Source organism: Rhyacophila brunnea, unplaced genomic scaffold, assembly GCF_057557595.1.
Source record: "Rhyacophila brunnea isolate RB1 unplaced genomic scaffold, BYU_Rbru_1.0 scaffold_19, whole genome shotgun sequence".
NCBI classification, from domain to species: Eukaryota; Metazoa; Arthropoda; class Insecta; order Trichoptera; family Rhyacophilidae; genus Rhyacophila; species Rhyacophila brunnea.
The window spans coordinates 32,831,873-32,850,580 of NW_028232848.1; the positions used below are offsets into that span (position 1 = coordinate 32,831,873).

General features: G+C 31.7%; 1 protein-coding gene across 2 annotated transcripts in view; it reads left to right on the plus strand.

Moving 5' to 3' along the window:
- LOC147072910 (protein amalgam-like) overlaps positions 1-18,708 on the plus strand; it is a 1,013,334-nt gene that overhangs the window by 961,010 nt on the left and 33,616 nt on the right. The window contains exon 5 of one of the 2 annotated variants that reach the window (XM_085945913.1): positions 16,503-16,550. The exons of the other annotated variant lie outside the window; for it this stretch is intronic. Coding sequence (XP_085802039.1) covers positions 16,503-16,550 — 48 coding nt within the window. The remainder of the gene's footprint in view (positions 1-16,502; positions 16,551-18,708) is intronic. 2 annotated transcript variants of the gene reach the window in all.

The following is an 18,708-nucleotide window of genomic DNA, read 5'->3' on the forward strand; positions in this document are numbered from 1 at the left end:
ATTTTATTATACGATATCAGACTCAATCGTTAATAAAATTTATCAATGAACCACAATATCTAATAATTCCGTCATTTATCAGTGTATGAGGCCCTCATAGTTTATATCTCCTAGTGCGTATGGTACTGGACTTTTTTTCCGGGGCTCCGGGTTCGAATCCCGATGAGGTCACAATGTATTTATGTTATTTTCTTAAAGCCTGGGTGTTAATGATTGTTTAGCTTATATTACTGATTACACTACCTACTGCCATTGGGCCCCACGGTCTTTTTGTACATCGTTTGTATGTGTAATATGCGTAAATGTACTGTTGAAACCTTTGTTAGATTATGTTATATATAGCTCGTTACGTATTAGTGGAATTGCTACGTGCCGTTCGGTTGACCAACTCAACAATCAATTTATAATATTTACATACAGACAGAAATTATATTTTTTTTGTAGAATATATAATAATTGAGTTATTATTAAAATACGTATTAAGGAAAACGTAAATTATATTTATAAAAACTTAGTCTCGCAATAATATTATAGTATGGAGTTTTCGCCACGTATATTATGTACTTTAAGGTCAGTATACATTTGCTCTGACCCTTTATACAGTTCCTTGATTCCCTATCGTAAAACTGTACTGTTAGTATCAAACAAAAACATAAAATGAGGGGCGTGGTGAAAAAACTGGATAACCCACGGCATGTTATATTTTGAGTTAACCACTTTATCGACTAAATAAGATTATTTTGAAACACTTAAACCATTTTAGTTAATGATGGCAATAATACATAAAAATACATTCTACATTTACACGGTTTATCGTTAAAAAACAAGATGGCCGCTGTTAGAGTTTCTTGATAGCAGTACAAGAATAATTCAAACTTAAATATTGAAGAAATCAAGGAGATTTTTGTGGAGGAAATAGTGAGAATCCAATCTGATGAACATTAACCTTATGTTGAAACTGTTAATCAAATCAAGATGAATATAATGTCCTATTGGATAAATTCACTAATGAAGCAATCAGTAGTCCCTTCAATTTATATTTTATGTTGATTATCCAGTTCTTCACTTTTAGGTATGAGAATTTTTAAAAATCAAAAAACTTAAAAACAAAAAACTAGTACCACTCAAGGAATGTTAGATGAAACTATAAAATAATACATAACTAATAAATGAATTAAGCCAAACTACCCTGTAAAAATATAATAATACTATCTTAATCTATCTATCTAATATAAATGTACAAAAATTAAATATTTAATAAGTATGTATTATTTATATGAAATCTGCATATACCTTTGATTCTCGTAATATTTCACTCAGTATATTGAAGACATTTTTTTTTTTTTACTTTGATGTTGATTATCTTTTTTTTTACACACTTTTGTGGGTTACCCTGATTTTCTACCAAGCCCCTCAAATAATGACATTATCAAAAAATTGTTCTCACTATAAAGGTACCTGTAGGTCTTATCTATTTCGATATAATTCATGCAAGTTTGGTGTATGGAGGAACGTTCCCGAGGAAAAGGATATTATTATAATGTAGGTCTCATCGATATTCTCAATGGTTTGAAAGTAGCCACAATGACACGATAGAGTGAGTTTTAATTTCCACTTATGCATGCTGAATATATGTCAAGCAACGTATTTGGTTAAAGCTTACGATGAAGGGAAGTTGGGTTGTGCTAGATCTCCAAAACTGGAGACTACGGCGTGAGTGAATTGTCAAATGCGAAAGTGAAACAAGAGGATTAGTCGATGATTTTATTATATAAGTGGGGATGCTGCCTAAAGTTAGTAATTCGATAATTTATTTATTTAGAGTTAACAACAGATTGCATTTCTATATATAAATATGTATGCTAAAGACAAATTCTAGGTCATCCGATATAATTGTATAATTTAAATTATGTCTGGTAAGGCATGTCAAACATCAAATTAAAATTTCTCCAATTAAATGATTATTTCCAGACATACCAACTTTTGGCAGTGAAAAGTCAGTTCAGATCTACATCATGATCAACCGAGGTATTTCTACTACTCACTATTGAATAAAAGCCTCCCTTAACTCATACAACCCTTCTCGGTCCCTAGTACTTCTACATCTACCGAACTTTATGAGTACATAATATATCTATCTGGTTTTAGGGTGTATCTGTGGTTGTTAGTGCCATTTTAGTACCACTGTATGACGGTATTATATCGTGTCTGCCTCCTTATCTATTGGTTTTTTTGAATTTGGCCTTTGTGGTGACCAGATCGGATGGCCTGATGGGCCCAACAGCTCGTTAGACCGACTTGATCATCTGTTCCCTTTCAGAGTACATTCGCAGACATTCCCAGAGGATGCGATTTTCATCCTGTAAATCACCATCACGTGGACATGTTGGTCGGGTAATAAATCCAAACTAAAAAAGTTTGGCAGCGTATCCACCGTGCTCAGTCAAGAATTGACTATTATGATGATTAGGAAACCAAAACAACCTTATATAAAATTCTTCTGTGCTCAGTATTAATGTATGAATCAGAGTGCTGGGTACTTAGCAAACATGACGAGAGAAATATGGATACTTTTGACAAAAGACTTTTGAGAAAAAAAACCTTTGGGGCTATACAAGAAGGTGGTATTTGGAGGTCAAGGTATAATGAGGAGCTTACACACTTTATATGGGCGAAAAGATCGCGTGGTATACGAAAATGAAAAGACTGCGCTGGATCGGCCACGTGCATAGAATGTTGGAGGATATACCAAGAAGGCGGACTAGGACGTAACCCCCGTGGGCAGGAGAAGACCTAAATGGCCGAAATAGAGATGAGATGGTTGAACCGCATCCGGAAACTTGTATGTATGCAGTTCGCCGTATCACACTTCACCGTGAAATATTGTATCGGAAATAATATACGGCAATAATATATATTAAAGACCGTCCAACCTCTTTGGGTCATATAGTACTGACATAAATTCATGTCTAAATATAACATGGTTCTTGTCGGTACACACTTTACAGGAAGCCAGCAACAAACAAATTTTGAAAATAGACGATATAACCATTTCTATAAAGGTGGTATATCTACTAACTAGGATATTAAATTGAAATAAATAGCATAGATTTAATAGTAGGTACTATAGAAATATGCGAGTAATGTATACTGGATTATTTGTTAGGTTAGATGAGATTAGGTTTTCATGCTTGAATTGATAAATTTTGCCAAAATCGAAATTGAATCTAATAAAATGGGAGACCGTATAGTATAGGGTCATCTCTTTCCGATAGAAAGCTCACGGCGAACTGTGTCACGGTGAAATGTTTTACAGACAATTTGCATGTAACCTGGCTGGACTGGGCTACATGACATTTAAGAATGCTCTTTCAAAGCAACTGAATAGTGTCGGCGCTGGATTTTCCAGGAAGGAGGAAGTTTTGAAGGAGCAAGGATTCGCCAAGGGTTGTAAAGCCAAAAATGATGATGATGGTCAGGAGTCAAACTGGTTATCTACCATCGCCATGGCTATTCACTATTCACTACTATATATATTATTATAGGTAAATAAACATGATTTTCTTGAGTTAGACGTAAATGGACATTGGAAAAATGTGTTTAAAACTTTTCGCATGATCATTTTTAAAAAGTAATAAAGGAGCGAAATTAAATCGCAATTTTGCCAACATTCGAAAGAAATTACTTTTTTAATGATTTTCACTGTGGAAGTGATTTAATAAATGCGTATATTTCAACTGTTTTAAAAATAAAATTACTTTTTCGGTGATTCATCGCGCGTTGCTGAAGTAATGTTTTTAATCAATCGTTTGTAAACCGCTGTTACTAATTTCACTTCGAAACTTTGTAAATATATTTTTCAAACTCACGACTGCATTAAAGTTTTTCAATAAAGACCAATTCGGTAACGATAATTACCCATTGCTTGAGACTTTCAGGGTTGGTTGTTATTGTATTTGGTTTTTGGGCTGTCACCGTGTATTATGCCTTCTTCTTATTTTCTCAGCATTTCAAATCTATGGAGATGCTATTCTCAAGAGACAATTTCTAAAACTGAGCCGGAAGAATATACTGTGACAAATCAAAAACTAAATACTATGTAGGTATAATAATTCCCAACAATGTTATTTTTGCATCTCTCTTGGGTGCAAAATTTAAATTGGCATTAAAAAACGTAAATAACTCTATGAGTCTCTACATAATGTTGATTTTTTTTACATAATGTAATTTCTTTTTTTCAAGTTTTACGAGAAATGAATATTAGCCAATAACTTTATTGATCAATGTACTACTTTGACGAATTAGATCCGTTTCAGACGGGACACCGGTGTCGCGCTCGATATAATAATTATAGGAAGCTTTTGTATTCGAATAAAGGGGCCTTTATATTATGTTTATGATGATACATTCTCAAGCCGCCGATACACTTGTTTTTGTAACCGCAGCCAGTTTTATGGTCTAATTTATAACGCGAAATTATGCATTAACTCATTAGCTCTGGGGCGTTTATAAACATAATACAAAGGCCCCTTTATTCGAATACAAAGGTCTCCTATATTATATCGAGCGCGACACCGGTGTCTCGTCTGAAACGGGCCTTAATTTCAAATACGTGTTGATAAAATAATATGTTATTTATTTATACGTTATTGCTCAGTCATCGCAAAAGTCTAGATGTATCAGTGGCGAAGACTCCATACTAGGCGATTATTTAAAGCCTACCTACTAGAGAAAAATATGTTTTAATTTTATATTGACATATTAAATAATATAATCACATAATAATATATTCAATATGCCCAACGACATCTATCGTATAATTGTCATAACACTTTTACGATCTTTTTCACTATTTCAATAAGCACAATTTATGGCATATCTCGAAGGTTTAAAAAAATAAGCGACATCTCGTTTCGCTTTACATATTGTATAGATTACGTTCGCGTGAATCGAAAACTTTTTTTATATGAAGTTTGTTTTTCATAATTTCAAGACGTCTGCGGCGGCCCATATAAATTGGTAAGCTATTTAAGGAGCGCTTACGCTTACATATTACGTAAGTGCACATTTATTCAAAATAATTTATAAGATAATTTAAAAAAATTATTTCTAGGGATTCAATCACATATAAATATTGATTGTTGTTAAAAATAATAAATAATTTATCTCGTGATTTTTATTTGTCAGTTAGTTTATTCATAGACTAAGACAATTTATTCAGCCAATTATGTAAGTTGAAATCTGATATTGTATCTAAGTCTGTGTTTTAAATATAGAAGTATTTTAAAATGTCCAGTTTACGGGTTTAATTATAAATTATTATGGAACCGATTCACAACAACGGATATTTTCAATATATTTTGAGCATATCTTGCGTTTATATGTAAGAAAATACATAATTCAAATTAATTGCTTAATTTTATACCATCAGTGAGTTTTTGAAATTTCATCGGTTTTTGTGTACCTACCTATTCATCAGTAGTTATGTCGGATTAACTTCTTATTTCCCGTAATTCATCTAACAAGTGTGTTTTCTCCACAGCCTACCTGTTTCCAAAAGTCACCCTTCGCCACTGAGATGTATAGACCAAATCAACAATACACGGGGTTTTCACTGTTTCAAAACCTTTTCGTGAGGCAGCCAAGTTTCACATTGGATTATATAGCTAATTTACAAATTATCTAGACTTTAGAATTCTCTATCATTTTCTTTAACCTCCGGCCTGTCCACTACACCAGTTAATTTTTGACTGACCATGGTGAATATTCACTGCCTAGCATAAATAGTGTAGACTTGTCCCCCAACCAACATCTGCATGTGGCGGAGAACTGCATGATGCAAGCCACTGAGAATGTTCTATGAATGGAAGAGATGCTCAAGTTTGTCTTACGCTGTTGAGCTAAGCGGGACGCCCCACCTAGTCGCCACTAAGAGCAATTATATTGATTTGAATATATTTAAGGCATCTTATTATTAATATTTATATCATTAAATTAATTTATGTTATGTTAATTCCCCGTGATTTTCTTTCCCATGGATTTTTTTATTAAATTATGTCAATCAGTAAACTAAGTCAAATTTCATTTGAAAATATGGCGACCTCAGTCTTGGGTATCTGCTCCTGAGATATTTTTAGACCTAAAAAAAATGCTGATGCTTCACTCCAAACGTTTCGGGATGGGATGGTTTGTAGGGCGATATGATTTTGTTGTCCAAATATTGCATTTTTTTTAAACTATCATCCTCCTTGCGAGCTATATGATGAAAAAATTAGAGAATTTGGCGCGAAAGTAAATCAAGGAGAGTGTGTTCAGAATCTATTAGATTAGATAATGAAATCGTCGATTCATTTAGTCATCCTCGAGATTTTCAGTATTCACCCCCAGAAATATAATATTTCAAAAACGATCAGTATCTGCCCTTATCCTGCCATTACTTTCCAAGTGGAAGGTTTTTATGCAACTTTTAGATTTCATGAAAACCTATTCCGATTGTATTACATAAATCTTTTTATAGGCGTTTTCACACATCATAAAAGTGCAAACATGAAATAGATACAATAAAGAACATTTCGACCACCCTCAGCACACCGATCATTTATTACTGTGCGAAATAAATAAACTGGCCGATGTGAAAAAAGGCACTCGGTTAGCCGTTGAAAGTTTCCTCCGAATTAGGGAGGCATCTAGTTGAGAAAGTTTGCCTACGTGTTCGCATTTATTTTCCGGCGTAGACACTCGCCTATCGCTACGGTGCAACGGCGTTACGCTGCTACGAAGTTATAAGCTTTGCACTATTGGTCAGCATATAAAATAACATTAATAATATCTACGTAAGGCTACATGTTTATTGACCTAAAATTTAAAACATAGTTAATCAATGAATTATTCTATTTGTATTAACGCATATGTTTATATTATTGGTAGTTAATAAATTTGACTGAAAGTAATCGTTAAATTTTTAAATGTCATAAATAAGAAACATAAAATAATTTCCATATATAGGATCATATGGGCCTCCACAGAGTAGAGGTTTGTCTTGACAGATATTGTTTTTACGAGAAATGGATGTCAGCCACTTGCTCAACCTATTAGGTTCATACTCTGACTCATACACAAATTGAAAAACAATATGTGTACTTGTCAGACCCAAGACGCAACAGGCCAACGCTTAAGCTGCACGGCCATCGTGGGTGTATTATTATATACGGTTTGATAAACCTATAAGGCTGTAATTAACTATTTCTTTTATTCAACGAATAATTCAGATTTAAGAATATATCATTCTGATTATTGAACATTATAATTTTGAAAAACACTTTCTGAGAGAGTATATTATAACCAATAGAAAAAATCTTTTTTGAAAAAAAGTAAGTCACCCCAACGGGGAAACGAACCCTGTATCTCCCGAGTTTACGCCTCATCCGTCGCATTTATCCATTATGCTACGGCGTGACATACTAATAGCGACAAATTTTAACTATTGGTCAATTTTAATACCTACTCATCAGCGTTCTTCCAAAATTTGGATAATAATGGATAATGGATAAATGCAACGGATGAGGCGTAAACTCGGGAGATACAGGGTTTGATTCCTCGTCGGGGTGACTTACTTTTTTTCAAAAAAGATTTTTTCTATTGGTTATAATATACTCTCTCAGAAAGTGTTTTTCAAAATGATATATTATGTTCTATAAGGCTGTAGTTAATATCAGGTACGATAAGTATTCCCTCTCTGTTCTACTTTCTCTTACCTAAACAAGAGCTTGATAACGTGTCTTATAATATTATTATTTTGTATCTAAATTCAAAGCATTGCGCTTGCGTTTTCAAGTGGAATAAGTCAATTTTGTATGTTTAATTACTTTGCGTATTTAACTGTGTAAAAACATAATCTGTAAAATATTTATGAATATACATATAAATAATATCTTACCGACTCGGCTAACCATCTAATTATTTTTGTTTTAATTAAATGAACCAAACCATGTCTATCAAAATGATGTCTTATAAAATCAAGTGTTCATAAAATATAATCCATCGAACACAGAAACAATCTCCATAGTAAAAAAATTAATTACTAGTATCGTAATTATAAGGATTTTCAACATCTACTGCTATTGTAGACGTTCTATTAATTTCTTAGCAGTATCTTATTGTTACCTTATCCAGCTTAATGAAAATAGACTTAAATAAATAATATATAATAATTACAAGATAAAAAAACTTTTTATATACCTACAACGTTTTTAAATTTTCTGTTGAATCATATAAACTTGATTTGATTAGCTTAAACGATCAAAAAAAAATGTACTTGATAGAAATACAGAATAAATATGGAATACCGAAATGTCCGAAATAACTTTTCATACAAAACAGAATTAACTGAAAATGAATTCAATTCTACTTAAAGATGGCTAAAAGTATTAAAAGAATGCATTGGCATCGTGTTCTGATATATTCTAAAAGTTTAAATGTCTAGCTAGTCGGGAAGCTAGTTAAAAATCGATTGCAATATTTGTACTCGATAAACAACTACCGGACAAACAGGAATACGACCTAATAATAACGTTGTAAAAATATGAAAGAAATGAAAAATTGATTGATTGTGGAATTTTCACAATATTATTTACTGTTGGAAGTAGATACTAAATCATTATGGCGTATTTGTTTTACAATTTATTATACAGATTACAGATATACCTATTCAAAATATATATCTATATGATATAGAAATTAATGTATAAAATTTAATACGATCCGGTTCTAATAAACACTAATCAAAATAAAGCCTTACACCGGTATTCACCGCATTTAAATTATGTGAATTTGGTACTATTTTTTTATTTAACCAGTATTTTATTGTTGTTTTGATATAAATAAAATAACATAAAAACGGTTTTTAGATAGGTACGAGTACCCAAGTATTTTGTTTTTGAGTTTGGAATGTAATACTATTTATTAATTACTAACTCTATTCTGGAACGTCAAAAAATGTGTTTTTATTACAATTTTGTATTCATTATGAGACTAACGGAAGCCGGAAACGAATAGAAACTGACAAATATTTGAATTTCAAAAAAAATCTACACCTAAAATATAATGTACATATTATTAATATTATTTATAATATCCTTTATGGGCACATTTTATTTAATAAAAATAATTCTACAGTGCCTGATGCATATAATATATTCAGCTGTTTATAAAAGAAAGAATAGTGTTTATTTATTAACTTAGTTATTTGAAAACTGCCCATATACCTATGAAAAAATGTATAAAATAAAACAGAGCACACATAATAATTAATAAATTAAAAATAAAAAAGTACAATAACATAAAAGCAGTGTATCAAAATATGAAAATAAGTTGAGTAGGTAGATTTTAGTTTAAAAATTATTACAGTACTTGAGTACCTAAATGGAGGTATTGAACATAAAAATAGAAGAATTATTAGAAAGGGAATGAATACTACTTGATTTTGAAGAATAAACAGAAAAACTGACTTTAAAAAACTCAAAGTGAAAAGGGTCGCAATTTTTTTTCTGGCAATTAGTAGAATCATGAAACTGGATGATTCTCAATAGTTCGGGGCACTCGCAAATTGAATTGCAGCACAACTTTTCCGGAACATATACCGGTAATGCGATGAACTTTTTATTGAATATTTACAACTGTGTACGAAAGTAGGTTTTGAATGCTGGCGGAGGGAGGTTATACAGCAATTCACTCCAGGTACTTCGATGTGAAGATGGCTGGAGTATTGGACCTGGTTCCGTGATTACGAACTCACACAACTAGTACGATTACATTCACGGTTTCACTGTATTTACATTACTGCTTTGATGACGCTATGGTGGTCAAACTAGTGAAAGTCTTGACACTTTTATGGTCTACAGGTAACCAACTGTTTTATAAATACGGTTGAAAAGTCACTTGTTAATTTATTAAAGTGCCTGGGTGACAATAATTAATAAGTGTAGTAGGTAGGATGGAAATATGGGATAGAATTTACGCTACGATAATAACTGGCGCATTTAAATGTTCATACGTACATAATAATGTTCTACATTATGTTACTAATTTTATTTTGACATATTTAAAGTAGGTATCGTATTGCATTTAAACTGAGCAAATAAAATTATTTTGTAAATAGCTTAAAGGGTGCGAAACAAATGTTAATATGATAAATTCGTTTAAAGCAGACTCATTTCAAACATCTGCGTCCATCAATTTATTCCTTCTCCCATTCAGTGGGAAAAATACGCTTTCCTTATTTGCTCATTCATTTATTCCCTGATATTCTCTCACAATAGGCCCCACAAGCACCTTTTAATTCAGTGAAGCAACAAGATTGGCATTGATTACTATTGATTCATTAATTATTACTATCAACTCTGTTGTACTTGAATGAATTTGAATTGTGAAGTTGTACAAAAAGCAGCATGAATGAGTAACATAATAAACTATATTTTTATCAACGAATAATTCCTAACATTTGAGAATGAACATTATTGAACATACATAAATAATTTTAAAAGTTTTTGAAATAAATGTGACGCCCAACTGGATTCTAATTCGGATTATAAACCCTAATCAGGGTAAATTATAAACTAAGAAATTTGCACATAGGTGCAATATTTGAAAACACCTAAGATAACTAACTAATGACTAGAAAAACAATGGGTGTGTGTACATATGTACGCGCGTTAGAAGTTATACTTTTTTGGCGTAACAAAACAAAAATAAAACTTGTGATAACCTAGATTTTTCGACTAGCTCTTAATTATCTTATTAAATTACAAACTCAATAAAAAGGACCGCTTATTGGAGCGCCGTTGGTTTATTTTTATACACTTTAACTTATATTACTAAATTACATTATTATTTCTCGTTGTTTTTATTTTTAAAGTAACAACTGTCACTCTGACAATTAATCGTGTGTTTACGTAAGGAATTGCAAATGACCGACAGTAATAAATTCGTTGCCTACGCAACGGAATAATTATTCTACTATCGAACTTGCGTTTGTATACAGCTGACTGATTCGCAGCTAACTTAATACTGTCGCACATTTTTGTAACGGTGTGCGCACGCAGCTCTCAATTTCACTCTCTACCAAATGCCCCAAAAGAAGTATAACTTCAAAAATCTACTGAATTCTCGTTAATATGTGTCCAATCTAATAACGACAAGTAGCTTTTTACACCTTGGAGCAACTCCTCTGAGAGATAGAGGGGCAACATTAAGATATAAGCTGAGACGCTGAGTTTAACTGACTGGAGATATCAGAATAGTAATATTACATGACGGTTGTGGAGTCAACCATATTTTTTAATGATATGTAGCGTCAGTTTAAAATATTTAAAGAAAAACGAAATCTATACTTACGCTTCGATGATCTATACTTAACCTACAACGTTAATATAAGGAATTAAACAGAGTGAATAATTATTGATAAATTTTGGCAGATTTTAAAATCACTTTAATGTCGAGGTTTGCAGTCACTGCTCTGGCACAACCCATTTCCGCAAGCACATTAATCATATCCTTTGGAATAAAGAAAATGGTATAATACGAGTCTGAGAATGTATTTTTATGCTTTAGCTTTTCTTTCTAGTGAGTGTTTCCCGAGATTTTGACTAATACCTTATCCGAGAGAATTTTCCGAGTTACCACGTAAAAAGTGTTTTCTAATCAATCAAAAGAGAAAGAGAATCATTTAAATGACGGATTATGGCAACATTAATTTCTAAGGCGCGCTATTTCGAAACAAACTCGAAAAAATGCAAAAATATAACGTCTATTAATAAACTGCCTGATGTAGCCTTCAGAATTACTCTCCATATGCATGCGAAGGTATTAAATTCCATAATGTACAATTCTTGCAATATTTTCTACTTTGTACTTTTATTACGAGCATAATATTTGTATAAAAATATATTTAATTAAGTAGGTAAAGTGTTAACGTAAGCGTTAGCGTACGTGTTAGCGTAAAGTTTTATTTAATAAAAAAAAATCGCATTTCTCTTTGATAGTTAAGTAGTTCGATATCCTTCATTGCACTTGTCACATAAAACCTCCTAACGAAGATACTCCAATGTACGTTAATTTTAAGATTGGAATTGTGAGGCTTTAACGAATACATTTTGAACCAGTGACCAAGTTGAGTAAATTGATTTCTAAGTCAGATATGTAATTGCAAATTATACATAACTGTTTTTAATATTCTATAAATGAGGCGCCGAGCGCCAAAGGAGCTTAAGCACCATTTAACAAAAGTGCTACAAAATGGCCGACCAGTTTTCAGTGAATTTATTTTTTTAATTTTAAACTTGAATGTTGAAATGGACAATTATTTTCTAAGCAAAGCAAATTTAAAAAAATCAAAGTATTATTTGCAATAATATTTAATGAAAAATATATATTGTATTCCAAAAGAAATGGTGTTTGAGTCTCTTTGGCATATAGAAAAATGAAAAAAGGTGGCACTTGATACTTTTTTTTGTTGCATAAGCTTCTGTGGCATTAACATTTTCAAACTCAAATAATGGCATTAATGTAAAAAAATAAATCATTTAAAAAAAATGTTTTAATGAAAGGGTTTGGATACCAATAAAAACACATTTTGATATAAACAAATTTTATTATGCCAAATAAACACTGAAAAAATCGTCAAATTTGTTATGATTGTTACATGAGTTTGTTTGGCATAAAATTTGCCTTATATTATTAAATACGTTTTTGCCATTACAGCAATGATTTCAAAGCCTTTGGATTGTTTTTTTTTGTAATAACCGTCTATATACCCAATATTATTAATAATACTAAATCAAATCGTTACTCCAAACTGGCCAAAATAACAAAATCATTATTCAAATTTAACACCATCTTTTTTTTCTCAAGGATTCGGGTGAATTTTTAAATACTTTTTTTAGTGTATATCAATCGTAATTGGATATAAAACAAGATGAAATTAGAAATAAAAGTTATTTTCCTTCATTGAAGTAAAAGTTTAGTGGACATAATTACTAAAATGACGTTAATAACCATATTTCAAAAGTAATCTAAAATATTTTAAACAACAGCGTATGTGAAAGAAAAACGGATAAAACATGCTAAACTTACCGCGATTTTCCTCGTTTACAGGTTTATCACACATCGAAACTATTTTTCTAATCCTTCTTGAGCTCATTTTTTGTTTTTTTCACTGTTGAGAACGTATATTCAATAAGACAAATCTGACAGCTGTTTTGGTCTCGCGCTCTCCATAGTAAAATGGCGGATAAGCTTCTGTGACGTGCCGACATAACAACCAAAACAATTATGCCACATAAAATAAATCTCTATTGTAAAATATCTATAATTATTTGAGCGATAAGACTTTGTGGCATGATACATATCGATTTATAGAAAAAACCTACATTCAAATGTCAAAAATCGTAAAGTTGGCGCTTGAGCTCCTTTGGCACTCGGCGCCTCAAATAACTTATCTTGTTTTGAAATGATTTTTTTTTATTTATTTAAAAAAAACGAAATATTGTGGATATAACAAATCAAAATTCATGACGTTCATAATATGAGATTTAGTTAAATAAAAATACACACATATTAGCAAATATTACTCTCACAAGAGAAGAAAAAAACTCAAAAACATAAACAATGTTAGGTATACCTACAATAAAATAAAATTTCAAGACAAAATACACATCACATCATTAAAAATATCTATGTCGTTGGGGAGTGCATTGGTTAGTCTTGCAACCCTCGCTAATGGTGCTTGATAAGCTTGACACGAGGAAACGGTTCCCACCCACAATAAGCCATGGGCGCGACCATGTAGATAATTCGCACCCTCGCAACTAAACCGCCACAAGTCCAAATTTACGTGTTTTGAGTTAATTACTACGTTTCATTGTCTATCAGTCATAGTAATGTACCGAAAATTTCATATATCTAAGTCATTAAATGCAAGTCAAAACTTTATTCAATATCTAAACATATTTCAAAAACACAGTACAAAAATGCGAAAGGTAAAAACTTCAAAAGCAGATTTTCTCTGTTTGACGTTTTTTGGATTGTGGTAGTTTAGTTGCGAGGGTGCAAATTTACAGGTATCTCAAGAGAAGAAAGGTGATGACCTACGAGAGTAAAGAGAGTAAAAAGCGAGCGTGCCTTGTAGAAAGACAGTTGAAAATTATTAATATAATGTCTATGTTTATTAATATATAATTTAGTGCTGTAAGGAAGACGAATCAAACTAAAACATTAAAATTATAATTTATCATTTCTATATAAATAATAACATTATTCTCTACCTACGTCATATCAATAGGGTACACTCATATTTTGAAAATTAAATGTATATTATATATTATCTTCATATGAAGTAGTTCAATTTTTGATCGTCTTTCATACATAAAAATGTGTGTGATGACTTAATATGACACATAATATATTTCGCTTCCAGATAAAGGATCCAATGCTGTATTGATCAATATCAAAAGCAGGATATATACAGAATGGCTCAACTGAGACTGATAGATTTAAGAAACAAATAACTTTTACAATTGCATTTCTTTTTTTGAAAATATAATTTCCTTGATAAATTATTGGCTCTTGCCAGAATATTTTCATACGGATTTTTGGCTCCGAATTTCTTATTTTGTCATTCAGTTTCTGCTTGAATTTTTGAATTTTTTTGAATTGTTTTGAGGTTTTTTCGACAATTACTGTCCCTTTCAAGTAGCTCCTCAAAAATGAAATGAGTCGTTCACTAGAAAGTTTAGTGAGGAGCTTTGGCTAAGCACAATGGCTCTATTTTACTGCATATAAATGTTAGGATTATCCTCACCTACCGGACGCAAAAAATATCAATGATATTACTCCACAGAGTTTTGGTGATGGTATCTGGTAACCATACTCATTTTTATATACTACCGCATTAAGCAATGTATTTGGAGTTGTTCAATTGACGTTGATTAAACGTCTTAGGATTCTCTGTGTCCACAATCTACAATTGTATTGAAGATTAATTTCGTTATTATGTTTCCACTGGAAGGTGTCCTGAAAACATATATCAGTACTTTTCGTGGTAATAGACCGTACAGGAAAAAAATACTCTTTGTTTGACAGGATAGGGCAGACATACGACGCTACAAACTACCGCGTTCACGTCGAGCCAGATGCCTTTCCCTTAGATACCTTTATGGATACCTCGCTTTTACTTTCAAAGTTTCTTTAAGGACTTTGGCACTTAAATTACTCTACTTGATGCTACGGGAATTTTTTTACCAGATAAATTATTGAAATTAATTCGTTTACCGACATCGAGTATTACTGATTGGAATTCGGATAGAGTCTTTAAAGGCACTTTGAAATTCTTTGTAGCGCAAGGCGGTCGTGATCCTAGTGAATTTATTGTCGTATTAATTAGGAAATAAAAACTATTTTCTCTAAACTACGATTTATCGCCGCTTTGTTTGTAGTTTGTCCGTGAAAGAAGTTTCGCATATAACTAAACTTTGGAATATATTAATGATACTGCAGAATAAAGTTTCTTTTACTTATCTTGAATTATATTATGACTGCAATCAATGGGTGGCGTGACATCAAAGGCATGAATCATTTTTATTTGTCATCTCTACCACACCAGATGTGCATTGCATTGTCTATCCGCCAACGCGGCGCGGATAAACAAAAGGTATCCCAAAACAACCAGGGCTTGAAATGGACCAGTGCGCACTAGAGCGCCGTTCCGGTTCGTGAAATTGGTAAAATTATCTCCGTCTCACTGAAAAAATATTTTGACCGTCTGAGCTAGATGGCCATATTATAGACAATATTAACACACTTATTATCTATGTAAACATCTTCGGGTTCGGGACCCAGGTTCGAATCCTGGGTCCGGCAAATACACATATCGTTTTTCAATTTGTGTATGAGTCAGAGTATGGACCTAATAAGTAGAGTAAAAGGCTGACATACATTTCTCGTAAAAATAAAATCTGTTATTACAAACCTCCACTCTGTGGAGGCCCATATTTTATGATTCTATTAAGATCGGACATGGTCGAAAGAAAAGAAAGAAAGAAAAACATCTTCATAAAATTGTCGCGCGCTCCGGTTCGTAAACTTTTTCATTTCGAGCGCTGAAACCAACCCAGTATCTGTGTCAACGCTACTTGAACGCGGAAGCTTGGAGTGTATGCTTGCCGTGTGTTTTAGTCTTATAAGTAGCCATAATAATTCTTTAAATAAAAATTTTACCTTCAAAAAATCTTTAGTTTTAGTTGTGCCATCCTTTACAGTTGCTGTATTCTCGTATATAATCGTTTCGTTAAAATCGCGGTATCGAAAAAGATAATGAAGATTGAAGACCAATCAATTAGCAAAAGAACCAATTACATTGATGAAATCATTTGCCAATGCATCGCTTCCCCCCTCTCAGACTATCATTTCACATCTGTTTTATCATACGTTTTGTTCTTTCTGCTTTCCAGATGAATCCTCCCTCCTGTCTACCTCGGGTCCATCACACCATTCCACAGGTCAGCATCTCCCCGCCAATCACTTCTCTCTCTCTCTCTCTCTTTTCGTTGATTTGATTGGATGATTGAATCGCCTCTCATTTTATTTTTATAACGTCGTCTTTATTTTGTAATTAGAACAGATAATGAAACACTCGTTTAAACGTAGGACGTAGGTAATCAATTTTCCATACTAGAATTGTTTCGTCAATATCTCCTGTCTCGTGCGCTTTATATAAAAAAGAAAAACACAGAAGATGCCAGTATGTTTCATGTTTATTTGTTGTATTTTATTATTATAATATCGTATCTAACCTCTTATGTCTGGCATTTTATAATAATAAAAATCATCTATGTATGCAAATATTAATTTGTTGTTTTAATTAAAACATAGGCATACGTAACAATCATACAATACATAACTAATAAATTCTACATATATTTGAACGGATAGTACAAAATCTATATAAATTATAAAAACTAACAATTTTATTATAAACTCTTAGGTAATTTACTATTTTCGTAAGAAGCATTTAAATAAGTCAATATTAAAATACCGACAAAAATGTTAATAATTAAAATCAAATTACCTAATTTAACCAAATCGTTCATACCTCTGAGTAATAATAAAAAGAGAGAGACTATTGTTCGAAAAAAAATAGCCGTGTTACTTGCGTATAACGCACAGTAGAATCCCAATTGTATTATTATTAACTTAACTATGAAATGTTATACCATCATGTTGCTTCTCAGTATTGCTACCAAATTTAAATACAACACAGTTAAACATATTTTCTGATAAATTAACTAAAAATAATTACTACTAACTTTATATTTAGTACAAAAACAATAAATTTCAGCAAGACATGCTCGCAGTGTTTAAATGAATGTAATCATTCAAATCGATATTCACCGGCGACGTTTCCAAAAAATATTGAATTCAGCCGTAGAAATTCTATCTTACTCTAACGCATCTTGCAGAGATACAAGCGTGATGCTTTCTCATTCGTACTTTTGTTTTTTGTTTTGTTTTGGCCTTGGTTGATACTAATTTTCTTATAAGCACGACAGTTTTCATGGGAAGTGTTGTAATTCTATATATACCCATTAAAATACCTTCGTATATAATAATAAACAATAAAATACAAAAAAAAAACATTACCAATCAATACGTAACGATATGTAATTGATCAACCAATTGATAATGTCCCTTTAAGCAAACGAAACCGATCCTATACAAGCATATTATGTGAGTAAGTACTGGTATATATCGTCACTGTTCTGGCAGAAGACACTAATTCGAAAAAATGACATATTGAGTTAGTACCAAAATGTTCCTTATTTAAGACTTTACCATCTGAAAACCTTCTTAATAAATAAACAGTCTTTATTTTAAAGTCATCCTTTTTACGATTACTTAATAAACTCACATGATAGACCATTATTTCAAACTTTTTAACAACTTCAAAGTCAAATTACTCAAAACTAGTATTCTCCAGTTAGTGTGTTCTGCCAGAACAGAGACGATATTTTATTTCATTGCCATAACATTGAGAGCACTAAAACATCCGAATAATAATAACTATTGATTATTTTTACATTAATTACAATTCGGTGTCAATATTGACCAAAGAGCATTTTTTGTAACGTAGTTTTTCTTCCAAGAAGTGGTAGATAGCTATTCGTTTGATCTATTTGGTTTATGCTCTGAATCCAAATAAAAAACAATCACTGTAGACTTAGCGACAGACGCAAAATATCTATGGCATTGTACCTATTTATTAGAAAATATTTTTCAATTCAATGAACATTATGAAAATAAAAATAAATGATAAAAACATATATGCTTACATAATATAAATTTAATTAGTAATTAGGTTTTGTTTTTTTAATTATTTCCAATGAATATTCGAGTGTTTCATTTTTTGTTTTATCCAACAGCCGATTTCCAGAAAGACGTCATAATCAAACCACCATTAGCTAGTGAATACGTAACATTATGTTTTATTTTGTGTTCACAATGTTTCCGTTCACACAATAAATTTCGTTTTACAAAGTGTCATCTTGTTGTGTTTGGTGTTTCGTTTGTCTCATTAGTGACCGTTGTGCATCGTGGTGTTTGAAATTTTCCCTTATTTAAATAATTATATTGTCGTATGTGCATTATTTAATTTATAAG